Raw genomic sequence first — 24,774 nt, 5'->3', positions numbered from 1 at the left:
TTTAGTTTCGGTCCTGAGTTTCAGCAGCTCAGCTCGGTGGCCCATCCTGAAAAACCTTTGTGTGTGCGTTCCGTTCGACCGTTTTTGTCGTGTTGGTCGACGTCGTCGTCTTCGCCGAGGGGTGCCATTCGAAGACGGTTCTTTCGGGGAACTGGACGGTCACTTGGCTCATTCAGGGGCTGGCTTTCCTTGTAGAGTCAAAAGTGTGGCGTACGGGACAGTGAACGGTGGGATTCTTTTTTCAGTTCGGTGTCTTCTGGGGGTTGACGACAGTGACAACGGTCTTGATGTGGATTTAAAAAAAGTCTCCTCAAGGCACGTACCTAACTACATTGTAAAGTGCAATGATGTTTCGTGTTGTTTAGGAAAGAAGGAGGAAGCAGAGTAAGCAAATTGCTGAGCTGGTTGTGGAAGAACAGCTAACTACACTAGTGAGTGGAATAGAGATTTGAAGTGTGTGGGGACTGGATTCTGCATAGACGATAAAGTTTAAAGAAAGTGAAAAGGAAAATTGGCGCTTTATTGCACATTGATTGGAGTTGGAAGCCGGTAGAAGAACAACGAGCATTGAGCATAGACAGTGCGTATAAGGTGAGTCAGACTTTGATTGTTGCATCATTTGCTGTTTTTTTGTGGGGTAACGAGAATAGATATATTCGTAATGTTTCTAATAGGAATCGACTTGTTGAATCGATTGTCTGGCTAAGATTGTAGAGTTGATTGTGGATTGTTCTAGACTACATTGTTGTCCCATGTTCTCTTGGATTTCCTATATAGATGGGACAGATTTCCAAATAGCCGTAGCGGTGAACGCGCGGCTGATCAGCAAGATCATTCTCATGGTCGTGGGTTCGAATACCACCAGTCAAGGTCTTTTCGTGTTGGAAATTTTATCGACTTTCCAGAGTATAGGGTACTAAGTGTTTGCCTCACAATATACAAATACAAAAATGGTCAAATGGCAAATAAAGCTCTCAGTTAATAATTTTGCAAGTGCCCATAAGAACATTTGTCATTTTCCAAAGCCAAAATTGAAACAGCAGTTTACTTCCGAATGGACAAACATTCTATAAATTCTTCAATTTGTCAGGTATCATATACGGACGCTCTTGTTTTTCTTGATTTGTTGAGAAATCGGAAGAAAACCGCTGTTTCAGTTTTGAAAAATGATCGATTCTTACTAGAGCCTTAAGCTGCAGAGCAGCAGTCTTTGTCGCAGTTGGGACGTACTCACTTATAAAAGTTACACAAAGGCGGGTTCTTCTGGACCAGCACATCTGTGTGTAATTTTCACATATTGTGTAAAATCGATTCTGTGCTGATTTATGATTTATTTTATCAAATTTCATATTGTCTTGCGATGCTTCATATATCGAAGCACATATCATTTACTTCGCGCATCATTTACTTCAATTTTGTGCGAATTGTACTCAATTTAGTGTAACTTCGTTGAGGCGTGTAACGCCAGAAAGAAAATGGAGAGCTATTGAGCTACTGAACAACTTTGCCGAAGACGTCATCTTTCTAAATGAACAGGCTCCTGAGATATCTGCAAAACGAAAGTACAAGTTCCATGTCCACTAGTACCACCTAGCGGTCGAATTCCGAATCGATAAGGTACCATCATAAATAGCGCTCCACCTTCAGAATAACTTTACTGAAGACCCGAAGATCCGAAATCATCTGGATGTCGAGATATACCGATTTCAAATTCTGGACAAAGATAAGAGAAGGGCCCGAGAAGTCTTGAACATTTTTTAGAAATGTTGCTGTTGAGCCCTTTTCAGACCACCCACACAAACTAACACCACTATCAGGAAGAGTGTGCCTTTTTTCTTTTTTTTATTTATGTCTAACGTAGTTTTGAGATAATTCTCCCACATATTTTTTAATCAATATCGTTAACAATCCGGGGTTAACATTGATCAGTTTTTTGGATATTTAATGATATTTTCATTTGCAGTTTTATATTTTTACATCAAGTACTGGGCCCAGATAGTCGTAGCGGTAAACGCGCAGCTATTCAGCATGACCAAGCTGAGGGTCGTGGGTTCGAATCCCACCGGTCGAGGATCTTATCGGGTTGGAAATTTTCTCGACTCCCCAGGGCATAGAGTATCTTCGTACCTGCCACACGATATACACATGCAAAAATGGTCAATCGGCAAAGAAAGCTCTCCGTTAATAACTGTGGAAGTGCTCATGAGAAGTCTGTTAATTTCTGAGATTTTTTTACTATTAAAAAAACACCTCGAACCGCTAAATATGCCTAAAGGTATGCAATTTTCTAAGGAATTTCTATTTCATTCATAGTTAGTCGTCAATTTCGCTGAATAGTAAATACTTATGAAAATTTTGACAACAAAATCGTTTTTGCGATGCCATTTTTGGAAAACATCGTATTTCCTTCACTTATATTGTTTGCAGAACTCATGTGATACATGATCTTTGCTAGTGTCATATATAATCATGGAAATTTGTTTCGTTAAGTTGTAAAATTTACGCATGAACAACTTGATTTTTACAAAAACTTTTACTTAATTAGCTCATGAATATAAGAAAGAGAAGCAAAATTCATATATTGAAAATATTCCATTGATAGATTTTGATTTGAACTTCTCACTAGGAAGGATGTTTCCCCGCTGATCTGATCAATGCTACTCAGATTTTCAGTATTTTGTTATGTAAAATACGTGTGCTTTCAGCTCAAAATGTAATTTTTTTTTCAATTTCATTCGAAAATAAAATAAATTCAAAAAAACTAAATAACAAAATGATTTTCATACTCATATTTTCATATATTAAAACCTGCTGAAAATCAGACACTGTCCCTCATTATGCAGATTGATTAGAGGTCCAACATTTCAACATTTCTTCAAGTACTCCGCCGGAAGTTTTTCAAGGATTTATTCAAAACATACTGCATTTGATAATTTTCGTATAAGCATTTCAGAAATCTTTCAGGATAATCATCCAAAACTTTCCAAAGTTCTAGAAGATCCTTCATGAATTCTCACAAGAATACTCTCCTGCAATATTTTATCATGTATTTGTCCACGAGGTTCACCTGTAATTACCTCCGGCATCGAATGCCGGGTTTTCAATAAAAGTTTGTTGAAATTACCTGGATTTCTTCAATTTCCGTTCAAAATTTGCTCAAGATTTCAAATTTCTGTAAGAATACCTTACGGGAATATTTCAGGGATTTTTCTTATGATTCCTTCAGGAGTTCTTCAACAGATCTCTTTACAAGATCTCCTCAAAGAATTACTGAATAATTGTTTTAGGAGTTCTGGGAGAATCTGTTGAAAGATGCCTGAAGGTATCTTGGAAAAATCTCTGAGATGTTCCCTTAAGATATCCTTGGTGAAATCAATGGAATAGTTTTCGAGAATTCTTTCTCAATTGATTTCGAAGCACGATCAAAGCAAGCGAAAAAACATTGCTTTCCAAAGAGAGAACGATGATAAAACCCATTTTTCTCCCTTATTTACTATTGGGGTAGGTGTTTCACTTTACTAAACAACCCCTGAATATCCTATAGCAATGGTGTCCCCCAGCTTTGCAGCTTGTTTAGGTGGGTTTTATTATGCACTGTTATCCCCCCGATGTAATCAGAGCTGCAGCAGTGCATGATAAACAGACTCTTATGATGTGTAGCGGATCATGATTGTTACAGACTGCGATAAGTGAGAGATTCTCTCAATTTTCTCAGAATTTAATCCCTGAAAAATCCTTGGAAAAGTTGATGGTTGAATTCTCAAAAAAAAAATCTTAATAAAAATCTCGGAGGAAATAGACATTTTCAGAATAATACTTGAAGGAAACTTAAGCAAATACCAGAATTGCAGTTTGTCGAAATTTGTGTAGAAAATCATGAAAAATACATGAAGAAATGCTTGGCGTAATTTTACGAGGAATCCCCAAAGAAATTCTTCGAAAAACTTCTTAAAGATGTCTGCGGGGTTATTATTATTATTTATCTAGTTTTGCTCATGGTGCTCATTATTTATCGCTTTTTGCTCATGGCGAGTTCGCCACCTCTGAGATCTATGACTATGACGGTTATCTTCATCTTAACATGTAATTAAGAGGAAGATAACCGTCATAGGTTTACACATTTTATAAACCAGTTTATTTTTCCTCAAAATCATAGCTATAATCTTGATATGTCTAGAAAATGAAGAGAACTTAAGATTGCCTACATAGTTGGTAAAGGCAAGTTGAGTTCCCTATTTATTTTCGCCTATTCTACAAAAACAATGAACTTTGTATGGAAAGAGCTATATTTACAATAGTGCAATGTCAAAAATTTTGAAAATTCAAATTGCTTATGGCACCCATCCATGCGAAATATCGCATCACCAAATATTGCCAACCGATAGTAATTGCGAAAAAGTCACCGGGAAAAACATTTTCCGATGACTTTTTCCACGGGGAAGGATATTACCAATATTCAATTGTCAAAGTCACGTGATATTCATGACATTTAACAGCTCTGATTTACAACAAGTAGTATTTTTCTACAGTACATTTCTTAGGTAAGCAGGTCTCTTTTAAAAGTAGTATTCACTTTTTAGTGCAAGTTCCTAAAAAGCATAATTCGGATGTAACGTCTCCAAAGCCTCTATTTTAAACATAGTTGAGCTTGAGTTTGAGCTTGAGCTTTATTGGCCGCCCGTGGATGCACTCCAGTATCGCCAGATCAGCTGCACTTACACAAGGAACCAACCGAATGACTGCTTGGGACTAACAGGCATCCTTATGTCGTTTTCGTTTTTAGGAACTGGGTCGGTGATCAACACATAAACAAACAAACGTCAAGCAAATTGTAGTTCGGTCGAACCTGAATCGGGTTGGGGTTGAAACTGTGATTCAGAACGGGTTGCGCCAGTTCCAACCTAGGTTCAAAAACGAATTCGACATTAGTGTATAAGTGCTGGTGATCTTCTATTTTTAGGCAACAATGGCACCTGCCACGTCAAAATGCAGACCAATGAGGGGAAGGGGGAGGAATTGATGATGCATTGAACTGACTCCCACGTAGACCGTATATTCCACTGCATCCACGTCAGTTCATGCGGGAGTGTATGGATTGGGGGAAAGGCATGGCAGAGAGGTTTGCTTTTGTGGTTAGCAGACTGCCTATGTATCAGGCGTAAGAAAGGCGTGCGCGTGGAAGTAGGAAGCGTTAGGGAAACGGTTTCTTGTCCGTCTCTGGTTCTAGCGTTTGCTATGAACGAATAGTTTGAGTATGATATATTTAGAATGGAAGATAGGAGCAAGTGAGAGATATACAACTACAAAGTACGAGGAAAGGGACGGGCCTGGGATTGAACCCATGACCTTCCAAAGCCTCTATTTTAAACATAGTGTCTCTAAAGTCACTTTTTTGCCTTAATCTACTTGCATAAATTCTGGTGCAAAATTCTAGAGGCTCTAGAGAAACCTTCAGAGACTACTATGCGACTGTTCGACAGGTTTTTAAAGATTTTTTTTTCTGATCCAGAGGAACAGTTCATGAATCCTAGTAATTTATCCAGTGATTCGTTCTGCAATACTTTCAGGTACTCCTTCAGGGATGCTACCAGCGATTTCCCAAGGGTTGCTCAGAGGCATTTCTTCAGAATTTGGTCTAGAATGTTTTAGCACTCAAAGCTACTACCTCCAGTATTTTAAACAGAGATTACTCTGAAAAAATCTTAGCGATTATCCCAGGATTTCATCCACATGTTTTTACTGGTTTTTTCATCGATTTTTCAGTTGCTAATGGAGATTACCCAATTCATCGATTCTTCACAACTTCTTTCAAGGTTCCAGACCACTTTAATCTACAACAATTATTACAATCCGATCATTCATTCATAAATTTCTTCAGGGATTGTTTCCGAATTTCTTCAAAAAGTGATGTAGGACTTATTCAGATACTCGAACGTTTTTTTCAGTTAATTTAGAAATTTATTAAAAAACATCTAGAAAGAATTTCATCACGAATCCAGAAGTACTTTCAGAGATCATCGTAGGAATTCACCAAAGCATACTTAGAGTTCGCACAATTTTCACCAGAGATTACTGTAGTATTTACTCCAAAAAATGTGAAAATTTTTCTCTACATTATATTAGAGGTTATTCATATTCATCCCTTGATGAAACCAATTTTAGAAAATTTCCTTGAGAATTCAAAAAATGGTAAGAGTTATGCATTCTTTGAGATGCTTTCAACGGAGATGTTGGAGATAGTCCCAGGGAAATCAATGGATAACTTGGAACTTGCTCGAAACATGAAACGATTTTGGGAGGGAAATAATTCTTAGGAAATATCCAGATTAAATTCATGAAGGTATCTAAAATGCAATTCTTGTAAGAATTGCTCTGAAAGATCGTAAAAAAATACAAATCAAACTCCTCAAGAGATCTTCTAATATGTGAAAGAAATCAACAGAAAAACAACAAGTTATACTTATCGTAATGTCACTTGGTATTTCAAAAAAATCCTAGAAATATTCTCAAATAAATGTCTGTTTAAATGACAAATTGGACTCTCATGTCCTGGTTCCTGTTTCTTTCAGTTTGATTTTATTCAGGGTTTTTTTACCCTTCTTACAATCATAAGAAGGGTATAAAGATCGCTTGAAAAACTGACTCGACGAACTGAACATATGTCCGTGTGTGTATGTGTGTGTGTTGCAAAAATGTCACCTAATTATCTCAGCCGTTTGTCAACCGATTTAAACACTTTTAGATTCAAATGAAAGCTACAATATTCCCATAGAACGCTATTGAATTTCATTGCGATCGGACTTTTCGTTAAAGAGTTATGACTCAAACAGTATCGTGAAGTACTAGAAAAAGCATATTCTAATATTTTAAAGTTTCTGCATATTGATCAATTTATCAACCACTTTTGAACCGAATGGCTAATGAAAGCTCTGGCATTCAATCATAAGCCTTCAAATTTTCATTGAAATCGCATTACTAGTTACAGAGATATCAATGGAAGAATTTTGTGAGGTACTGGAAAAAATAATAAATTTATTCTAAAATATTCAACTTGTACATTTTGATCAATTTCTCAGCTATTTTTAGACCTATTTAAGCTCTTTTTTCGTCGATTGAAGGCTTTGACATCATTCATAAGTATATTGCAATCGAATTATAAGAGACAGAGATAAAAATCGATTTTTTGCAAAAAAATATCTAATATTCGTCTTATATTTTAAAAAATTCTAAAATTCGTCTTATTTTTTATTTGACAGCACATAAATCTTAAAAAATGATCGCTGGCAAAATCATTTTAAAACATATTTTTTTCATTTTTTTGGTATTGGTTTACAGATTACCGTCGTTGGGGGTGAGAATGGTTCAAAAACGGATATGTACAATTTAATTATTGAATAACTTTCGCAATTTAACTCCAATAAACTTCAAATTTAGTGTGTATGTACTTTGATGGTACTTTAACAAATGTCCATAAAATTATAGAAAAATATTTATTCACCGCGGCGCTATAAGTGAATGAAAAATGACCCAATCTCACCCCATAGAGGGGGTGACTTTGGGTCACTGTAATTGAAATTACCTGTTTTTGAGAATATGAATGCAAAACCATTCACAGCTGAAAAATATTGATGAAATACAATGTAAAAAAGACGAAAAGACATCTAAGATGTTTCACAAGTATGATAAACCCACTTTAAAGAACGATTATAGCAAAAAATTGAAAAGCTATGAGAAAAAATATGTAAATCCAGCATTTATCGTCAAGTTTACACAAATTTTCTTGTTTTTCCCCTCAAATTGTCTTCAAAGTCTCATTCCCTTTGCCATAAAGCCTATTCAGTTTCCCCAAAAGTTTAAAGAAACAGTGATTATTTTAAACCTTCGCAAGTAGTTGAATTTCGGTGCGGCATTCCACGATCAATACATTTTATGTTGACGTCATAATCCCGGTGTTTCAGCGATCCAACTCATTTATACTTCCGTGATCTGTTTCTATAATATGAAAACACTAATAAATAATTAAATAAAAAACCCCTTTTATGAAATATTACGATGTCGTTGAGCACGAAAAACTGTTGCTGGTTTGAGAAGTTGTCAAAATGCGTTGCATTGTTATTCAATGCACGGAATCCTCAACCAGACTTGTTTGATGTTTCAGCGATGCTGTATTTAGAGAGAATAAACACATCTCAATAAAAAAGAGAACACCCGGCACCGTAAAATCTCAAAAAGGTGGACTTGCAATTTCATTTACTATCGTTCTTGCTTGACCCAATGTCACCCCCATTTTTGATGTGTTAGACACCGTACCGAAAAATATGATATTTTGTGGAAAAATCAAATAGATTTTGGAAAATACATGTGAAGTGTATTGAAAAGACTTTCAACCTTCTACTAATATAACAAAAGAGAATAAAGTACATGCGTTATACTTTGCACAGGAGAAATTTAATGTTGTAAATTTTGTCTAGTTTCAACATACAAGTTTGTTGATATATTAAACAAAAACTACTATTTCTTTATATGTATATTGTGATTCATTATGTGTAATAATATGTTCCCTAACATATGAGTTATACATTTTAGTAATATCAGCGTTATTAAAAATTTCATAAATCATATTTTTCCGTTTTGACCCAATCTCACCCCCCAGACCCATTGTCACCCCCATCGACGGTACTATATAAAATAGTGTAATAAAGTTTGATATCCGCCTTTTGACGTTTTCCAGGACTTTTCGTAAACCATTGAACTATTAGAACATGCCAGAAAGAACAAAGTCGTAATATACTAAGTTTAGTTATTCTGATACAAGCTTCCAGATGAATGATGAATAATAATTAATTCAAACCTGTATTGAAATGTAAGAAGAGTTCAGTCTCACCATCGGTGGATTAAGTTAGGTTTTTAAAGTTATCATTACCAAGACGACCAGCCCTGATGTCCCCAATTTATCATCTATGACAGGCCTGCCCAACCTTTTTGAACCGCGGGCCAAATCTCAGCAACAAAATTTAGTGACAGGTCAAATTTTTTCTTGGTCACAAAAATTCTTTTTAATAAAATCAAACAAATCCAGTCTTTTTTTTTTTCGAAAAACGTACTTGCAGCTTAGAACCTTCCAGATTTTTTTTTTAGCATTTTGTCTTGAGTTTTATTATGATAAAATCCATGTTTTATAAGAAAACTACTCAGAATTATTTCAACATCCATCCTGTCCCTGAAAGTCATGTCCAGGTTTAAAAAAACATGTCTCAGATTTTTTCGATAGAGCTGCCCAAGATTTTGCGAGAACTTTGCCTACGATTAAATGACAATTATGCGCAGGATTTTGTGAAGATTGCACATATGCTATGCTACATCGAAATCTTGTTTAAGATTTGTTTTATTTAACTCCTTATCAGAATTCTCCTGAAAATCCATCTTGGAATATGTGATATTGCCCTGCCAAATATTCTGTAAGAATCCTGCCTAATACATGAAAATCCCGCACAAGTTTTCCATAAAATTCATGCCATTTTTTTTAAAGAAATCTTCTTAATATTTTAAATAATCCTACCCTGGGACTTGCTTGAAATCTTCCCAGAATTGTATGAAATTAATGCCCAGCATTTTGTGAAAATCCTTCGAGATTTCGATTGATCAATTCATTCAATTTTTCTATCAAGAAGTGAAAAATGGACTTCCTTGTTACGAACTTCAAAACTTCGATTCCATGCTAAATTTTGATTAAGAACATAGTGCACAAAATCCAGCTACTGTACAAAAATTTGAAAATTGTAAGACGAATCTTCACACTTTTCGCGGACCGCACAGAATGAAGTCGCGTTGTACGTTGGGCAGCCCTGATCTATGAAAAATACAAACGCCCTTCAGAGAAATTTCCTTGGTACGTCGCTGATGTCCATAAATCTGAACCGCATTTTAAGAGAAAGGTTTTTTTTCTTAAGTTCGAATAGTTTGAATAATGGTTTCGTGAGTTTTAAGGGTGTCTTGGTTCGTAATTGGTTTTTTTTTTGTTCCCAATCTCAAGCATGAAGTCTTTAAAGTTCATATTTTTTGTAGACTTAAGGTGAAACAGTTTGGAATCAACTTCTAAGATTGCACTGAAACTTTAAAGGCACAAATCTCGCGAAGAAAGCATCCATCAGCAGTGAACTTTTTATTTTGGCTTTGTGCACTAGCAGAAAGCTTAAAATAAGAAGATCAGACATGCTTGCCAATTATTTTTTCCAGTTTTGTGCCTTTGAAAACGTGAGTAGGGGCACAAGTCGGCCATTGTGACGGCCATCTTTGGATTGCGAGATGTTTCACCTTAAATGCTACCAGCTCTGCAATCGCCCAACTAACAACAATAATTAGTGACGCAATTCGTTGTTGGGAAAACTATATTTGTTTTTCTGATCATGAGAGGAAGTGGTCCAAACTTCTATAGGCTCTTTTGTTCAAAGGTAACTTACTGAAAATGGTCGAGTTCTCAAAAATTCATGTCAGGTCGGGTTTGAAAGGCTACAAAACTATCGTACACGGATCGGGTTCGAACTTGAAAAAACTCGGGTTTTGATGAGCTGAACAAAAACCTGAAAGCTTCCTTATTTATCAGAAATGATGAGTTTATCATTTTTCCAACCTCGGGTTTTTGTTATAACAAAATCAGGTTTCAGTTTGGATTCGGGTTTAAATAATATTTTTTCTCGAATTGGGGTTTGGTATTGAATTATTGGTTCGGGTTTAAATTAAATTCGGGTTGAAATTAATTCGGGTTTTGTAAAACGTGGAGCCTGACCATCTTCATTTTTTTCCTGCTGATCCTCACTCTTTTGTCGATTAACCCGAGTTCGGTCCTACCCAGTTAACTACGTGTCTAATTCTACATATTAACAATGTCCCCCATCATATCTCCCACAGATCTCGTCGAAATGACCGACTCGTCTGTCGCGATGGAGGATGGCTCCGATCAGGAACTCAGCCGCCACTCCCATCACCAGCAGCAGTCAGAATCAGGCGATAATCTTCATGTCGGCAGCAATCGCCTCCCTAACGGCATTGTTCCCATTCTCAGCGATAGCAACGAAGTGGCCGTCCTACGGGATGAGAACAGCCGTCTGTTGACCACACTGCTGGAGTACAAAAAGATGCTGGACACAACCAAGCTCCGTTACGGCACCGTGAAGCGTGAATTCTACGCAGCCAAGAAACGCTTGAAGCGAATGGCTGAGAAACTGCAGAACGGTATTGGGACGAGTTCTGGTCCAACTGCACATCCGATTGATGGCAGTGAGAGTGGTGGAAGTACCCCGATGCAGCAGCATCCAACGCAAAATGCTACGGCTGATGATGAAATTCGCAAAAAATGGAAGGAACCGAACCTGAAGGCGGCAATAAAGTTGAAGGCCGCCATCGGGGTACAGTCCTATCAGTCGCTGATTCGCGACGGTGAACTGCAGCTGCCCAGTTTGCGAACCATTTCGCGCTACGTCGATGCGTTGAAGAAGGCCGGACTGAAGCCAAACTACGATTTCAACGTGCGTGACTCGGACACCGTGGGGAACATGTTTGTGGTCGAGGAGGACGGCGAGGACAGCGGGGACGTGGACCACAACAGCAACCAGCAGGGAAAGACACTGTTGCAGCAGCAGCTGCAACGGCCACAACTATCGCGGGACGTTTCCGACGCGGAGGACCCCGTTAATTGCACTGGTGAGTTGAATTGCGCTTTCTTGCTTTGTGGGCCAAGGGATTTGGTGTCCTTTCTCCTTTCGAATGCAATTGGGGGTCGGGTTTGGTGAGACGGGTTTTTTTTCTCTCAGGTGGACTTGATCCAGAATGCGATTGATTAAATAATTTATTTTCGTTTACGAGTTGCACACATGGCGGGCGGTGGTTGGCTCAAAATGGCCACGGTTTCGCTTACATAACCCGCACGGTCCCTCTCACCGAAAATCGATAAAATTCCAGTCCCTCCATAAGCCAGGCAGCACCATTGCCGCCGCCGTTGTGGGTTGGTAGCTGTGTGTGCCCTGGTTTCAGGTCCGCCTGCCGCAGTGTGGCAATGTGCGCGACCCAACGGACAAAGGAAAAGCTTCCCCGCAGCGCGAATCCCGTCATCATCGCCATCGTCATCATCATCGCCTATCATCATCATCATCATCTTTGGTAGCAGCAAGCAGCGTTACACTATATGTTTACGTGGCGTTCTGTTCTGTGCCTGAAAAGGCCCCAGCCCCGGACAGTTTCCGTTGACCCTCGGTGCTATTTTTTGCGCAGTTGCCGAGCTGGGCTCGGACCATGCCAGTACCTGGTGCTAGGGAAGAAGGAGTGCGATTTCTCGCCGTTCTGAGAAACCCTCCTTCGAAACCTGTCCCCGAGCACCACATCCATACAGCCACCACCACCACCGCCTCCGTCATTGCCGTTCGTTTACGGCCAACAGCAGGCAATCAGGCAGCTGAAACGCTCGAGTCAAGGGGACCGACCGTGCCGCCGTCGTTGTACCCGACCCGAGTAGTCAAAGTCTTCTTTTTCAGTGCACTGCTGCTGCTGCTGTTGATGTTGTTGGCGAACCCCCCGCTTTCCGCACCATCGCCATTCCCTCCGGCCACCATTCCGGTTTGGGATGGCCTCGACTGGCGCTGTTTGAGCTGCAGCAGCAGCAGCAGGCCCCGGCAAGGCACATTCGACAACGATGGCAACGGAGCGGTGTGCGGCCATCCGGTTCAGAGCATTTTTTCCCTTTCGCTTGACGAGAGAGGGGAGGCGGGGTGCGGTGGGGATGGATGGACGGTGACGCACACGGACACGGTGACGGCACGGCACACCGTACCAATACAGCGGAAGGCAGAGGTGGAGGCGGAGGTGGTGACGGTGAGGAAGTGAAGGGATCGTCAGGGTGAACGTGCGGTCAAATTTCGTTCTTCGCTTCTTGGGATGCTCTATCCTCGGCTGTGCCGTACTGATGATGGTCTTAGCTCAAAGGGCGGATGAAGTAAAGGAAACGAATACCCGAATGACGGTGTCCTTTGCGATCTCCTACCTGGACGTACAGCGCAATCAATTTCAACAAGGAACTTTTTCTCTATGATGACCATGGGTTCTTTGACTCATTTAGTCAGTATTTTAGCACAAGTATCTATTTTCAATCGCAGGTGTCTGAAGCCTCTTTTCCAATCAAAATTGTATCCAAAGTCGCTTTTTTCGCTTCAAAGACTCTTTACGCAATTATTCCACATGTTTTTAATTTTTTCTCGACGAAAAACTTCTGGAATAATAATTATTCTTGTGATTTCTCGCTGAACATTACTAAAGGGCCTATGTAACAATGGGAGATAATCTCTAATTGTTACATAGGTCTTCTCTCGACAATGACAACAACAATGACTCTCGCTCTCTTTCGATTACAACAGTGCAATACTTAACTGCCCATACTCGCATAGCAGTCCCATATGTATAGGAAATTCCACATAATATGAGACTGTTATGCGAGTTTGGGCAGTAAAGCTTTTGAAAAATTTTTCACTATAGTTATTACAGAAGTTTTTAATGTGGCTCAATTATTGATTAACTACTACCACATTAAACACTCCATTTACTATAAAGTTATACCTATGGGTTCAACATGTTAGATATACAAAGTAGTTTATTTCACAATGTTTGAAAAATATGAACCTTGTCATTAGGCTTGGCAGAAACTCCTCTGCGATGCAAAGATTAGGCGATTTTGCCGTTTTTCTGAGGAGTAAAAACTGAACTCAAAATTTTCAACACAGATCCTCAACCGATTCGAGTAAGAGTGCAAAACAAAAATGCGAGGATTTTTTTCTGGTACTCTCTCTCTCTTGTTGCGATGCTCACCTTTACTCACGCTTCAAAAGAACTGTCCCGCCTGAACAAGACAGTCCTCGGGGAGTTGTGATGACACTCTGTTTTTATGGAATTTGACTCTGTTGTTTTTGTGCTGCATCTTCCTCGCTCATTTTTCGTTGCTTTTCTGCACATCATTTTTTGAATACCTGGTAAAGTGCCTGAAGGAATACCAGCTGGAATTGCTTAAGAATCCCCGGTGGAATTCCTGGAGGAATTCATGCTGAAATTTTTAAGGGTTTTCTGGTGGAGTTCTTGAAGAAATTTATTGTAGAATTCTGGAAACCTGGAGAAATGCCTGGCAAAACTGCTGGAGGAATTTCAGAAGGAATCATAAGATGAAGTTATGGGGAAATTCCTTGTGTGATTCCGGAAGAAATTACTAGTGGAATTCCTGGAGGATGCTCTGGTAGAATTTCTGGAGGTTTTCCTGGTAGAATTCTACAGAAATCTCTAGTGGTATTCCTTGAGGAATCCCTGTTAGAATACTTGGTAGAGTGCCTGAAAGAATACACGATGTAATTACTGGAGAATCTCTTCTAAAAATCCTTGGCGATATCATGCTTTTAGCATGATAGAATTTCTAGAGGAATCTTTGATAAAATTCTGGAGGAATGACTGGTAAAATTCCTGGAGGAATCTCGTTTGCAATTGGTGGGGATTCCCTGGTGAAATTCTTGGAGGAATCTCTGGTGGAATTCCTGAAGAAATTATTATTATTATTATTATTATTATTATTGATTTATTTTCATCTGACTATTGTCTACATGAAATTGGGACTTAACTAAAAAATGTTTTGACGCCTGATGCGTGACGTAAATCGCAGGGAAGATTCGCCAAATTCGTGTAAGCCTTCAACACTAGAGAGAGAAGATGCCGTAAGTTAGATTGCATACGCAAGACATACGACTTGTACAACGATGAATTGAGGTTACGATATTCGTTACATGCTTGGTGAAAGAGACGCTTATTATCAGAGCAATTATCACGACGCAATCTGCGTTGAAGTGCGTTCCATTTACGCTTCAAGGTTCTTAGCAACGGTGTGCTCCACGCAGGTGAAGGAGTAGGGCGACGGATCGGTACGTTCGTGTTCATCCAGTTTACTAAAATAGTACAAAACAAAATCTCTGGTAAAACTTCTGTGTGGAATATCTCTGTTTGAATTGTATGAGAAATCCCTGTTGGAATTTCTGAAGGAATGCCTGATGAATTTTTTGTAGGATTCCCTAATGGAATGCCTGGAGGAATACCTGCTGGAACTACTGGAGCAGTTCTTGGTTACGCTCATGGAAAAATCTCTGGAGGAATTCCTGGAAGAATCGAAATGACGAAATTTCTGAAAAACTCCAAGTTGAATTTATGGAGAAATTCTTAGAAAAAATCTGGAGAAATGCCAAGTAAAACTTTTGGAAGAATCCCTGATGGAATTTCTGTGAGAATCCCTATTATTTTTTTTAAGGATCCTCTGGTAGAATTTTTGGTGGAGTCCCCGGTAGAATTCCCAAAGGAGAGCAATTCTCGCTTATACCAGGCCGCCAACGGCACCCATCGTTAGAATTCCAATTGTATGTCATGGATCGCTAGTTTTCGATAAAACTTAAGGGTGGTCCTTGCGGTTTTCTCAAATTGGTAGACCCCTCGTACGCTAGCTAGCTAAACAGATTGCGAAAAAGCCTATTTTTTGATAAATCTCGGGTATTTCTTCACGTGATATGTCCCATATTTCCCTTGGAACACATAGCAAACTTAGTGGCATCGTATAGAGAAAATATATAGCTTTCATTTGAAGTTTAAAAAAAATTTTAGTGGCCATTTTGAATTAGGCCGGCATCTTATATTTTGTTAGAAAAATCGTTTTTTCACCATTAGCGCACCGCTCGTTTTGAATTCTGAGATCACCATCAGAAAGCTGAGGAAAAATTGCGTAAGATAGGCTACAAAAACTAGGTGAGCAATGGTATTTACTCTATGAAATGAACGATTTTCTAAATTATGTTCTACGATTTTAACGTATATGGCGAGTGCAATCAATGCAAACATTATGTTTGGTTCAACAAAGAAACAAGTTTTCAATCGTTGGTGTTTTATTCGAGTCGAGTGAAGAATAAACGTATTTTTTGAGTGAAAAAATCTGGCGGCCATCTTGGATTTTGAAGCCATCTTGATTTTAAGTAGTAGAATGAATTTTTCACCTTGATAGCACTCGAATTCAGAGGCTACAAATAAAAGCAAGGTTACGTATGCTCTTCTTCTTATTATTTTTTATTTTCCTGACGTTATGTCCTACTAGAACCGAGCCTGATAATTAGCTTTATTAGTTATAAATACAGGTTGATAAACTGGAATTTTCTTTTATGATGAGATTTTTGATAATAGAATAATTCTTCGACATACCTTTGAGTTCAGTAATAATGAATAAGTAAATTTCATGAATAAAAGCCGTCCAAAAACATTGATTGAAATAAACAAACATATTTTTAGCATATGAAATTTTCTCATTGACTGAAGTTTATAAATTTCGCGTTGGGACATTAATAAGTTGGTAATATCTATAGTTTTGACGTAAAACATTGCCAAAAGTGCATTAATTAAGAATGGAAATCTTAATTTTTTAAGCAAAAAAAAAATCCTTGATTTTCTGAACCATAAAGTATCGTTTTTACTACCACGCAACATGCATGTGAAAAATAGCGAAATTGATAGATGAGAAGCAGGCTTTGTTCTAATGTGGACGTAATGCCGAAACGCAGGTGTATCATTTTGAGACTGGAAAATCTGGCGGCCATCTTGGATTTCGACGCCATCTTAGTTTTTAGCAGATGAATATTTTTTTACCATCTCAGTGCTCATCATGTTGAATTATAAGGCCTCCATTAAAAATACAATCAGATTCATTATTTCTTATCTTATCTCAGCTGTTCAACTGATTGTTCATTTCTATCAATTGTTTTAAAACCAAATAAATGAAATAATTATTGCTATTTTTCAATTCGAAGATATCAGAACAATCATTCCGGTAGTAAATAAGGGTTAAAAAATCCTACTTGATCATTTGTTTTTGAAGCTAGTTAAGCTGAGGGGCTGACTCTGTTCCAGTAGGGGCGTAATGTCATGAAAAAGAAGAACAAGAAGAAGAAGATTAAGTGTAATGGTAGCATTAAAATTCAACATGTTGAGTGCTAACAAGGTGAAAACTCATTCTTTTCCTTAAAACCAAGATGGCGTCAAAATCCAAGATGGCCGCCAGATTTTTTCACTCAAAGTAATACTCTTATTCTTCATTGAACTCGAATAATACACCAACGATTGAAAACTTGTTTCTTTGTTGTACAAAAATTGATGTTTGCATTGATTGCTCTCGCCATGTACGCCAAAATCGTAGAACATGATTTAGCAAATCGTTCATTTCATAGAGTAAATACTACCATTGCTCATCTAGTTTTTGTAGGCTATCTTACACAATTTTTCCTCAGCTTTCTGATGGTGAATTTAAAACGAAGGGTGCGCTAATGATGAAAAAACGATTTTTTTAAATAAAATTCAAGATGGCGGCCAAATTTTTTTTTCACACAGAAATCACGTGAAGAAATACTTAAGATTTATCAAAAAATGGACTTTTTCGCAAACTAGCGTACGAGGGGTCCACCAATTTGAGAAAACCGAAAGGACCACCCTTAATTTTTATCGAAAACTAGCGATCAGTGACATAAAATAGGAATTCTAACGATGGGTGCCGATGGCGGCCTGGTTTCAGCAAGAATTGCTCAGAAATCCCTTGTACAATTGCTGTTGAAATCCGTCTCGGAATTCTCAGAATTCTCCTCGGAAGAGTTCTTGAATTTTTCTTGTAGTTTCTGAAGAAATCTTTCGTGTAAATTCTGAAGGAATCCATGGGAGAATTCCTGGTAGTATTCCTGGAGTCCTATCGAAGCAGTAGTAATTGAATTAGTTGAATTCTTTGTAGTAGACGGCTTTGAATCTTTGCATGACGTCTATTTGAATCTGTATTAAAAGCATAAATTTTGAGCTGTCTTATCATTCATGCTAAAACATATCTGAATATGATGTGTACCAGTTCCGGATGAAATGAATGCAAAACATGATCAGGGTTCCATTATTGAGTTTTATATCTAAATAGATAGGTTAGAAAGCTAACGATTGAGATCCTTGAAACATTTCTAGCAGGATACTCAGGAATACTCTTGACAAGGGTCTTCGTGAAACGCTTTTTAGATTTCCATTTAGAATTTTCTAACAGGAATCGAACCTATAATTGATCAGTTTCTTGAAAGTTCTTTTTGGGATATCACAGGAAAGGTTATTAGCAGATTGCTAACAAGGTTTTGAGTAGATTCAAGAAAAGATGCTTGGCAGATTTTGCAGGAAATGCTTAGCAGATTCGTAGATGTTAACAAAAGGCTAGGCTAAACAATTTTTTTGCAAATTTCTCTTCACAAAATCATTAAGAATTACGTTTGGAGGATATCTGGGGTTATCGATAATACTAGTGAAGCCTTATTTGGAATGATAGTTTGACTATGAAAACATTCTTGAGGCCTCTGACTAGACTTTGTATGGATTTCTGCAGATTGACAGTGAATTTTTCCAATCATTCCCAACGCATTTATTGTGAAATTGTTTATGAATTCGTGACAAAATGTTTGATTTGATTTATAAATAGGTTGCAAGGTCCTTTAGGTATTCTTGGCCAGATTTTTGTTAAGTTCTAGACGAGATTCTTGGCCAAATTTTTGGTAGATTGCTGGGAAGATGCAATTTTGGATTTAAGTCAAAAACTTTAGCCAGCTTCTGCGAATATGGACAACACAGGAGAATAATAAAATGATTTTAGAAACATCGTTTCTAATAGAGATCTCTCATTGGATCCAATATGGTTTAGCCAGATCAAGAATTTCTCCAGGAATCCAGCCATGGACCATATCTAATGCATAATTCCGTAGGCATTCTTAGAAGGTAATGGGTTGGCTATTGAACTTCAATGGAAATATAGTCTAAATTTAGTGAAAATTTGTTCATATAGTTCCAAAATCTCTTTGAACTTTTTACAAATTGTTGGGAATAGACGGACTTTTAAATATTCCAAACAATTCATATCTTTTTATCCAAAACTCTTTTAAAATCAAACAGTTCTGGGCTCATAGTATTTTATAAATTAAATCAAAAATAATTCATAAATAAGTAAGATCAAGTCCTCCAAACGTCCGGGAATTGAAAAACTAATTTTAAATAGACACCTCGATTTCAAATTCATTGGTCATTTAGGATCAAATGCATAATGTGTAACTTTTTCTTAATGCACTAGGAAGGTTAATAATACAACAAAAACATTCAGAATCAACATTCTTCCTACAAGATAATGAACCATTCATCGGTCCAGCAAGTAGAACCCTGTCGAACCCGCGATGAACCGTTTCCAACTGTGCCACCCTGCTGCGGACGGTCTCCCCAAGAAATCCCCAGACAACGACCCTTTTTTCCCATCGCACAAAATAACGGCCCTCGCCGCACTGTAAACCCAGCAAAGGTGCACACCAGAAAATGTACCATCTGTTATATACGGCTGCTGCTGCCGCGAGGACGAAGACGAGGACAAGTAGTTCCCTTCGCCGCTGGCTTCCGCACTCTTGCCACCACCACCAGCCGAAAAGCCTACGCTTCAGTTTCTTCTCATTTCCTTCGGTTTGCGTCCTGCCTTCTTAAGGCACACTCACGCACACACCCCCTCGTCATCCAGCGCGGCATGGCGTAGCAGGGCATTCGTCCCCCATCATCATCATCATCATCTTCGCCATCATCGTCATCATCTTCCCAACCGCAGGCAGTCAGGCAAATGGCAAACCTACAGGAGAAAGGCCACTCTCGCGGCAGCAGTCAGGGCTGGTAAGAAGTCTCAGACTTGGTCTACAATTTTGGCAGAAGGAGAGGTTCTAGAAAAACTTTCACAGTTCAGATACTATTAGGCGACTATTTCACAGGTTCTTCAGGAATTTCTTCCCAGATTTTTCGAGGAAAATCTTCAAGAGTTCTGCTAGTGATTTCTTCTAGCATACTTTCAGGCACTCCTACAGAAATTATGTGGTGATTCCTCTACAAATTCTTCTAGCGGTGTTCCAAGGGATGCTTTGAGGAATTTCTTCAGAGTTTGCTCCAGGAACACCTTAAGCACATGAACGTTTCTACCTCCAATACTTTCCCAGAGACTATCTCAGGACTTTTTCCAAATGATCTTTGGAGTAATATGTAAAGGAAATTTATGGCAAATACCTAGAGAAAACAATGTCTCAATGTCATTAGAAACTTAGTCGCCACCAGCCCTGGGATGGCGAAAGGAAGCGCGTAAAGGACCCCGATCCCTGAGCCCCGTGAAGATGTGTCCCCTTTGTGGAAGTTCACATCCCGTGTCGCCATCGGGCTAGCCGAGCTAGATGGCTGTTTAGATGTGTGCGATGCCAAACCCAACCCGGGCCAGGAGGATTTTATTTTCGCTCTCCTCGAATTTTTTTCCGGTTGAGCGGGATTTCTGGGAAAGAAGGCCAACCCGGAGTGAGTGCTTTGAACCTTACCCGGTCCAGGTCGCTGCTCTGACTGCATGGTGGCCGAGGCCGTCATGATCATCACTGACGCAATCATCGATTGGTTGTGCGGGTGGGGCGGGGAGGGAATTCACTTTTTTGTACGGGAACAACAAATTATACTCAAAAGAAGGTGAAAATCCTAATTAAAAATAATATTACAGAATAAAGTAACAATATTAATTATGTATGCATTTGCATTGTTTAGTATAATTGTCCTACTTTATATATGTAATGCTCCATTTGTGCAATGTTACAATTACTTTCAGAATTTGCATTTCAAAATTAAATGTGTCAGTATGAAACATTCGTTTGGACCTCATAGAGAACTTTTATTTATTTAGTATCTGTCGAGAAATTTCACTAATGACATCTATTTTGTGTAATTCCTTAAGAATTATTTTATAACTCCCATGATTTTTTCTTTTGTTGATAAAAAAACAACTCGACACTCTAATGCTTTCATTGGATGATAGACTATGCCTTGAATATCTCTGACAATCAAACAATTCGTTCATAAATACCTCTGAAATATAATCCAAGCAATATTTTATCTAATAAAATTATTCCGTTTTTGTCACGGTTTCGTTTTTGTCAACTGAAAATGGTCGATCGTGTTGATAAAATCAAAACATAGCTGTAATTTCTTTGAGCACAACTCTAGAATGTAATGAAGGATTTTGCAAATCGTATAGACATTCTAAAAATACGTTGAAAAAATCCCATATCCCATCTCCAATAATTACTATAGGCATGCTTCCAAAAATGTGCAGTACTTTGAAGAAGTACTTTTGAGGTACTGCCCTTCTGGATTTATCTCCACGAAGTTTATAAGTAGTCTAAAAGGATTTCCAGTTTCTTGGGTGCTCCAGGCAATACATCAAAGAATTTTTAGTCACTGAAATTCATCACTTAACGTATGTTTTTTAAGAGATTTGTCTATTTTTCACTGTAGTTCTCCAGAGGCATCCTTAAAATGTTTATCGAGAAATGCTTGAAAAAAATTCAAAGCGTTATTTTGTTCTACTCTGTACAAGTTTTTTTTTATTTCTTTTCTGGCATTTTTTTACACGGTTTTCTCTAGGATTTTTACCAAAATTTCCCAACTTTGATGAGTTTAACACCCAATGAAGACTGTATAAGAACCATGCATTTTCTGTACGTGCAACCATGTTATACAATATGCGCGAGGTTTTTCTGCAGAATTGTATTAAAATCTTGCAGCAACCGTTAGAAAGACAAGTCCAGAGAAAGAAATGCCTTAAAATATTTCTTCTCGGATTTTCAACAACAGTTACTTTAGAAATTACTGAACTGAATCGTGAACGGAAAAAAAATGTAAAAATCCTAAATTAATTTCTGAAGGAATTTCTGTAGGTATGCTGAAATGAATTCCCATAGTAATTGCTGTCGGCATTTTAATGGATTTTGTAAAGCTGTAAAATGGAATTATTTTTTGGAACAATATTAGTGATTTGGGAAACTATCTACAGGGTAAAATGATTGAGATAAGTGAAAATTTGCTTAAATTTAAATGCTCGAAGCTTTATAAAAAAACATGGAATTTGGATTCATACGAAAGCATTCGACGGCAAATTTAATATAGTTTCAGTAATTTGCTTTGCTTGCTTTCCTAGAAACTAAGAAACTAAAACCAATTGAAAATTGAATGCCGGTAGATTGCACTCAGTGCATGTATCTGTTAAAAGATACAAACTCTAGTGGAATTAAATGGTATAGTACTAAATTTGGGTTTTCATCTACTTATAGGTATTCCACTAAACAGCTCGAAGATTTATTATCATTATAGATATGTTTTTTTTCCCAATCATGTATAAACTATCGGAAGCTATACCTGAGTGGACATCAAACTTCAAAATGCTGCTTCAGGTAGCATATTCAAAACTGTAAGATGCAATAACCACTTCAAAGTAGGTTCCATGCGCCCCAGAGGAAGTGGCCAATTATGAACATGTCTGCAATCATATCGTAATAAGTATAAAACTTCAAGATGTTTGAACATGATGCTTCTGGAGGTATTTCCACCACCATCGGCTGTCATGACCATTCTATACCAGGTTCCAGGTGCCCAGGGGGATGTGGCCAACACACTGTCCACTTTCCCCGAAGCACCTGGATAAGTGGTTATGACATGTTCCGAAAATATACACATGATCATATTTTCCCAAACCAGTTTTAGGGAAATGGCTTTTTCAGAAGATTTACAAGGATTCTGAATGCGTCCACCGGCGTTCAATTTCCAATTGTTCCTAGTTTTGTTAACATCTATACAATTTCATACCGCACAACAGAAAAAAATGTGATTTGGATATGACCTCGGAAAATTTCTCGTTGTCCAGTGGACAATACTGAAACTAGACCAAATTTGTCGTCGAATTTTCAATAAGTTATAGACATTTGAATTAAGGCAAAATTTTGTCTATCTCAATTATTTTGCCTATCCCCTGTAAATCATTGAAATAGTTCATGACTTTGAACTCCTGGAGGTGTTCTTATAGGTATTTCAAGTCGAAGTTTTTGATAATTCCTTAAGTATTATATAGAAAATGCTTAAGAAACTAATCAGAGAACGTACTTTTAGTGGTGGAATTCGTGTCAGAATATCAGAGGTATTACCAGGAGTAATATGTAAAGGAATACCATACGGTTTTTGATCCGTTTTTTTATCGTTTGAGGAGACCGATGCTGAATCTTTTCATAAAGTTTTGAGCTTATACGAAACATTGAATATAAATTATAACAAGTGGAGCAGCAGTTGACCATGAATGGTTCAGAAAGTCACCCCATTACCATCGCGATGATAGTCCCAGTGCTGATGAAGCTGACGATAATGATGTTAGTAGCAAATCAATGTTCGTTGGAAAAAAACCATCGAGCACTAAACCGAAAAAAAACCAGCGCTGCAGCAGATGAGAACGTGACGCACTATGGCCAGTCCCCGCCAACAATCATCGCAAATGCCGCCCGAGTGCGCGTGTGAGTTTGTCGCAGAGATTGCTGGCCTGACACGTCCACGATGGGGCGACAGCGACTTCAGTGCCACTTACTTTGACCGCACTACCCATAGCAGGGCTGGTAGCAGGTCTCTAATTCAATACAAGTCTCTGGAAGGTATTTAAAGTTTCTATGTCAATCTGGTTTCTTAAATAACTTTTTTCCTTATGCTGCTTACAGTAAATCCTGAGGCAACACTGTAGAGCCCCCAGAAAAAAAAACTTCAGAGACTCTCAGGCGACTTTTCCACAAATTCTTCAGGAATTTCTTCGGCGATTACACGAGGAAAAGCTTCTAGAATTTTTCGGCATAGTAATTTCTCCAGTTTTTTTTCTGAAATATTTTCAGGCAATGTTCCAGAAATTCCTCGACCAATTTTCCCAGAAATTTGTTCAACAACTTTCAAAGAGATGCTGAGAATTGTCCCTTTGAAATGGAACTCTTTGTAGAGAATTTGTTGATACATTCGGCCAAGGAAATTTAAGTTTTTCTCTAGCAAAATCACATAGCGTGCAGAGCTATTTGGGCACTTCCATGAGTATCTTTGGCATTGGGGGGTTTTTATCGGCCGAATTGTCTGAAACTTTGCAACAAGATGCACTTCAACACGACGCATATTGTGACCAAATATGAGCTCAGTGACTTTCAAAAATCCCACTGCCGAAGTGAATCAAAAGTGCCGAGAATTGGATCCGACTCCCTACTTTGAAAAATTACATAAAGTAATCACGGTGCCCCGACAGACCGTTATTATGCAAAAAAAATGTCCATCAAATCTGAGCACAGGGCTCGATTCCTAGGGTCATTCTGCACCTCTGGACCAATTTTTAAAAAAATCCCTAGGAGGAATCTCAAGAAATATCGATTTGAAGTTTTTGACTAAAAATTTCTATATAATCCATATTAAAATTTTTCAATAGCACTGAAAAAACCTACAAAAACGCTAAAAAAAAAGATGGCCAAACTGTTCTCAACTAGTATAAAATTGATACCGTTGCTATAATTAGAGATATTTACGACTTTTCCAGCATTCGCACTAAATGACCAACTCACTAAAGTTTGCCTATTTTATTCGCTCATTAGTTTTCGCTCTTATTCTTAAATAAATGTGCTTAGAGAGCCAATAATATGCGTTTTATACAGGGCAAATTGACAATGATGTTTCATTTAGGTAAGCTTGTATTAATCGTTGCTCTCTTTGCATTATTATTAAAAAACTGCTTAAGTTTTCGAAACACTTTTCAGTGTTGCACGATAAAGGATCGCGAGGTGTTTTGGCGAAGTTGTTAACGAAATAATGGAT

General features: G+C 38.0%; 1 protein-coding gene across 7 annotated transcripts in view; it reads left to right on the top strand.

The window, feature by feature from the left end:
• Positions 1-24,774, top strand: part of LOC5580272 — a 76,933-nt gene that overhangs the window by 13,469 nt on the left and 38,690 nt on the right. For 2 of the 7 annotated variants that reach the window (XM_001662849.2, XM_021849196.1), the window contains exons 2-3: positions 366-591; positions 10,909-11,700. In XM_001662849.2, coding sequence (XP_001662899.2) covers positions 10,920-11,700 — 781 coding nt within the window. In that variant the 5' untranslated portion in view covers positions 366-591; positions 10,909-10,919. Of the gene's footprint in view, positions 1-38; positions 64-95; positions 228-340; positions 592-10,908; positions 11,701-24,774 lie in introns of those variants that run through there. The other 5 variants (XM_021849197.1, XM_021849198.1, XM_021849195.1 and 2 more) reach the window with 5 other exon arrangements.

This window comes from Aedes aegypti, chromosome 3 (assembly GCF_002204515.2).
Source record: "Aedes aegypti strain LVP_AGWG chromosome 3, AaegL5.0 Primary Assembly, whole genome shotgun sequence".
NCBI lineage: Eukaryota > Metazoa > Arthropoda > Insecta > Diptera > Culicidae > Aedes > Aedes aegypti.
Note: the sequence above shows the minus strand (reverse complement) of the source record. Positions and strands in the feature narration are given on the sequence as shown.